This window comes from Pterocles gutturalis, unplaced genomic scaffold (assembly GCF_000699245.1).
Source record: "Pterocles gutturalis isolate BGI_N339 unplaced genomic scaffold, ASM69924v1 scaffold6867, whole genome shotgun sequence".
In the NCBI taxonomy this organism is placed as follows: Eukaryota; Metazoa; Chordata; class Aves; order Pterocliformes; family Pteroclidae; genus Pterocles; species Pterocles gutturalis.
Window position 1 is genome coordinate 33,059 of NW_010107808.1, and position 5,409 is coordinate 38,467.

Consider the following 5,409-nt stretch of genomic DNA (forward strand, 5'->3'; position numbering starts at 1 on the left):
ATCCTTTCTGACATGAAATGGGGAGGGCTGGGGGAGTGGGATGTTGACCCAGTTGGGACCAGGGCTCTGCTCCCCCACCCAGTGAGCTTTGCCCATCGCTCCCCGCACCCTGTGTGCTTGTGTGTGCACAGGCACTGGGGAGGGGTTCCTCCAAAGACACCCTGCACGGGAAGGACACACAGGCAGTGTCCCAGCCCTGTGCCCTGGTTACGGGGTGGTGACGTGCAGGGGGGCCGTGCCCTGTGCAGCCCCTCGGCAAGTGGGGATGCACCAGGGCAGTGCTTCTCCTGGCAGCCCTGACTGGTGTTTTGGGGCCAGCGCCCTTCCCACCCTGAAAGCATCTTGTTGCCTGGTGCTTTCTCACTGATCTTCAGCCCTGCAACCCATCAGGTGCTGGGATGTGCCTCTCGCAGCCCCCCATGGTACACCTCCCCTGGCATGGAGCAGGGGGGTTACCTCCAGTGGATTTTCCTCCTAGAGCTTTGTGGGTTTGGGGGAGATAAACTCTGCAAGGCTTAGAAATTGCACGGCAAGTTTCAGAGTCTGTTGAGAGGTACAGACTTGACTGGTAGACCTGCAGGAGGAAAACCATCAAGGTTTGGTTTGTGAGTGGGAAATGAGGTGGAAATGGTAGAGGCTGCCAGCTTTATGATGGATCAGAGAAAGGAAAACAGGGCAGAAAGAAGATTTTACATTGGTCTGTCCCATGTTTCTAAAAGTTAAATGGAAACTGCTTGCTGCTAGTATTTTTAAAGCTGCTGCCATAAATCTTAATTTAAACTTATTTTTTTTTAAATGGTGCTGATTCTTGGTGAGAGCTGAATGCTGACAAGTTACCTCTGAATTATAACAAATTGTTGAAGATGATGTGATCAAACAGGATGTACGAGTCTTCAGATTTATTAAAAAATATGAAGACAGATAGATTGCAGTTGACTCAGACTGCCATAAGACAAAGATGCAAGTAGGGACACAAAACTGTAAATAAATGCTAGGAAAATCTCCCTGATTGTAAAGAGAGAGTAAGAAAATAAGGAGAGGCACTGCACAAGCTGTTTTGCTTTTAAATCCAGCTACAATGGACCTGATGCATGGAGCTTTGGACAAAAATAAGGCTAAATTAGGCTGGAACAAGAAACGTGTGTGGATAAAGTATATGACAGAATCTAGTAAGAATAGATTTATTTGGTATGTTACCTCAGTGCGGTGGTTTTGTTGTAATCTTGGTGAATTCGGTAGGACAGTCAGTTTTCCTTCCTTCTCCTTTTACAGAGGGAGAAATGTCTTAATAGAAGTGTCTTGCTAGAGACATAAAATGCAAAAACCACCCAAAGCCCGCAGGGTCTCTGCGCTGCCTTACTGGGTGCAGATGTATGTACCCACTCCTCTCTGCTCTGTGAGCCCTGCAGCAGGGGTCAGCTGCCTTCTGCTGGATCCCCCCGGGCTTTGACCTTCCCTGGAGAAGAGAGCATCCTGATCCTCTTGGTGTATTTTAAAGTAAACCTGTAGAATAGAGTTTAATACCATCTTGTACATACCTAGTTTCTTCCTGTAGTTGCTTTTAGGGATCGGTATATTAGAGATCGGTGTACGTTGGTTGTACTACATTATTGAAAGATGAGTAATTTCTACACAACAGTGGAAAAACTCTGCCTTTGCAGAATCCTCCCGTGTGGCCTCAGGAAGGACAGGAAGAAACAGAAGGTGAAATGTGGCAGTTTTTTCTTGGGAGCTTGGCATAGGAGCCAGAGGGGAGTGATGCATTGGTAACATGACACAGTGGAAAAAAATCAGCACACCAACTGTGGAAGTGAAGGTTTCCTCAGAATTCAGGCAAACGGGAGATTCGGAAAGCAGCTGCACCTCTTGAGTGATTTGGGTGTTTGGCTTCTTCAGGTCAAAACCTGCTGCTGCCGGCAGAGCGGTGGCTGTCAGACCAGGAGCTACAGAGCACCGGGTGCCTGGGAGATGGTTTCCAGGAGAACTGCACAAGTTTACTGGTACACAGGAGTTTGCACCATCCCTTGAGACTCTGCAGGGAGATGCTTTGGAAGAGCTTCTGGGGATCTTGAACCTCGCTGTGCCTGTGCTTTGGTCTCTCCAGAAATGTTATAGTGCCTGCTCAGTTGGCTAACGTGCCCGTGTATGCATTGTTTCCAAAATGGGGTGTGGGAGGGGAGGAGAAAAGTGTGAATACTCTGTTTCTTCATCAATACCATGCACGAAGCTCTTGTGAGGCTTCATTAGCAGGTGGGGTTTGGCTGCTCTGTGGATGAGAATTCCTCTCTCTGCACAGGAGAACACAACCGTGCTTGTTTAAAGCTGTTGAAATTAATTGAGGTGAAGGACAAGCCCATAGCTCTTCTCTCTTTGTGCTCCCCCTATCAAGTTTGTGAGGGACCTAATCTCTGCAGTAATGAGAGAAGGTGAGGGTTTGCACCACCGCATGGGAATTTGGGGTCCCAGGTTCACCCCACATGAGTCCTGGCTCTGAATCTGGCACACCGATGTTGGGAGGGGAGAGATGGAGAAGCACCTCCGGGAGGCATCACAGGTTTTGGGTAGCTCTGGCTGCTTTCTGGAGCATAGGGACAGAAATTGGGCAAGTAAACATCTCCACTGAGCATCTTATTGAGTGTCTTGATGTTCTGAGAGATTAGTTGAGGCCTCTGGACTACTCTGGAGTCTCAGGTGTTTTGTACTGACTTTTCTATTTGCGTGGACAAGGCTGTACTATGCTGTTATTTTATACTTCTCTGCCCGATGTGCTACTCTGAAGGTGGGAAAGATTTTTTTAGAAGCAAAATAAACAAGAACGTGAATTGAATGTCCAGCACAGCACTTCTGTTTAACATGAACCACATTGTAGGATTCAGGACACACGTGTTTTAGATGTTCTTCTACTTTATTGTGCTTGAGTGTATGTATATTCCTTAATTTCCATCCCAGACAAGTGTTCCTACTTCAGCCCAAGTTAGTGTTGTTCCTCAGACAGGGAGGTTTCGGTAAGCTGTATCTTCCTTTATAGAGATAAAAAAAAAAATCTGCAGAACTCAATTATTTTTTCCACCCTAGTCCATGTGTTGATCACTAGACATTGTGTAGCCTCTCATTTTGCAAGGGTATATTCACCTTTGTTTAACTGTAGTTTAATAAAAAGCTTAACCATGCATTTTGAAAATGTCTGAGTGGATAATCCGACTGCAGAGACTATTCCTGTGTGCTTCAGTGTTCTGCCCAGCCCTGCTAACGTGTTCCTCCTCTGTGTCTCAGCTATACCCTGGACAACGATGTCCTCACCACAGAGCAAAGGCAGTTCTACGAAGACAATGGGTATCTGCTCATTAAGAAGCTCGTTTCTGATGAAGACATTGAGCGCTTCAGGTATGGGGCACTTGCCTAAGGTGCTGGGGGTCCTGAGGGAGCTCTGGGGAGCTGGAGGAGGCTGGACTCTCCCAACACAGATGTTTCCTCTGCTTTGCAGGAAGGAGTTCATGAGGATCTGTAAGAGAGAGGTGAATCCACTGGGAGCTATGATTATGAAAGACGAGTCCCTGAGATCCCAGTATGGTCACTCTGAAAAAGTAGTTAATAAAGTGCAGGACTTCCAGGAAGACAAAGAGTTGTTCAGATACTGCACTCTGCCAGAGGTAAAATTTTAAAAAAACAACAAAAAGGGGGGTGGTGGTGGAAGAGCCCATATGAATGTATCTGTTTTAATGCCCACATGAAGAAGGCTGCTTTGGTTCCACTGAAGCTATATCCTTTATCCCTTAGAGCACCCGTCTGTGCTCCCATAAGTACATATGCGAGGAAGGAACATCAGGCCATCTTTTAAGAGTGTTCTGCACGAACAGGGGATGAATGGTGGTCAGGGCAGAAGACTTAAAGCAGTGCTCCTCTGCTCCTGTGGTGTGGAGCCAGTCAGGAGTGCGACTAGCCCAAACCATGCCAGGCTTGTAGGACAGATCAGCGACGTTTTCTGAATGTCTTTTGTCCAGGTAAAGCGTCTGCTTCCTGGGCAGGTCCAGCTTTGTAGCCAATATTCATGTTGTGGCAGGCAGCCATAGCTTTGTGAAAGTACAACCCCATCTTTCCAACCCCACCCAGCAGCTTGCTGCACCATCTTCCATCCTGGCCTCCTACCGCCATGCCCGTTTGTGTGCCAGGCCAGATCCTGCCTCCTGTCCTCCATCTCGACCTCCTCCTCCTGTACCCTAGTCCTCAGCCAAACGTCCAAGTCCCACTGCTTCCTCAGCAATCTTTCCTCGTCTTTCGTGTTTCTGATATTTTTTTCCTAATGTTTTCTTCCCTGTAGGTCCTCAGATATGTTGAGTGTTTCACAGGGCCAAACATCATGGCAATGCACACCATGCTCATCAATAAACTTCCAGATTCTGGTAAGGAAAACTTGGATAAGAGGAAAATAGATAAATTGTTGTGCTTATCTGGCCAAAATGGAATTTAGTGTTTTAGAAAAGCCATTTGAAAAAAAAGGAGACTAATTAAAACCAAATAACTTTGAAAATTTATGAAGCCACTTTGTTAATAGTTAGTTTTCTTTTAACCTTGGCTTATGACATAACATTTCTTGTCTATCAGTGCTCAGTGGATGTTTGTTTGCTAAGGATGGTGGTTGTCTTGGCTGCTCCACTCATGTGTTCAAAGCGGGCAGGTGAGCTCCCTGTTCAACCAGCTGCACTCGCATAAAGGCCAGGGTTTAAAACATGACATGCTTTTTAAGCTCAACTTTTCAAATGTGTTGAAAACGAGTGCTTCTGTGGACCTCGGTAAAAGGCAATAAATACAGAGATCAACCTTTGCTTGGAGTTCATTTGCTCCTGACCTCACTGTCGGTGTTGCACACTCAGCACTTTGATATGAAGATACTTGAATAGATGCCAAACAAAGGATTTAGAAGCCTGGCTTTGGCTTCTGCTGCTGTTGTGGTTTAGCAAAGCTGAGACCTGAGCTATGTTTCTTATTCTCAGATGTGCAGCTTCTGAGCAGATACATAGTACATTGCGTTATTACAATACTTTAAGTCATCTCCACTTGTCGTCTTAAATACTCCACAGAAACCTGTGTCATTTGGTTTGGAAATTCAACAGGAGACCATGCATTTTTAAAGTAAAAACAAAACAATAACAGATAAAAAATGGGAAGCTGCTCCATATTTGCAAGGTCTCCCCTCAATATCTTTGAGGAGTACTTTAGGAGAGGTGCAGACCTCAGGAGAGTTTTCAAGGCTGCCCAAAGCCTAATGATATGACAGATGAAGCAAGTGGAAACATCCAAACTATATCTATCTGAGGATCAAACTCAATGGCAAAATAAATATATAAGTAGTATATAAAAGACTGTTTTGGTGTGGGTTATATGAAGGTTGTGCTTCCATTCAGCGAGACC

At 45.8% G+C, this 5,409-nt stretch overlaps 1 protein-coding gene across 1 annotated transcript in view; it reads left to right on the plus strand.

Moving 5' to 3' along the window:
* The window catches only part of LOC104460960 (phytanoyl-CoA dioxygenase, peroxisomal-like), a 4,558-nt gene extending 90 nt beyond the window's left edge, over nt 1-4,468 (plus strand). Inside the window, exons 2-6 of the mRNA XM_010072369.1 lie at nt 2,066-2,094; nt 2,950-3,005; nt 3,274-3,384; nt 3,485-3,650; nt 4,319-4,468. Of these exons, the coding sequence (XP_010070671.1) occupies nt 2,066-2,094; nt 2,950-3,005; nt 3,274-3,384; nt 3,485-3,650; nt 4,319-4,468 (512 nt within the window). The remainder of the gene's footprint in view (nt 1-2,065; nt 2,095-2,949; nt 3,006-3,273; nt 3,385-3,484; nt 3,651-4,318) is intronic.
* Nucleotides 4,469-5,409: the final 941 nt, after the last annotated feature.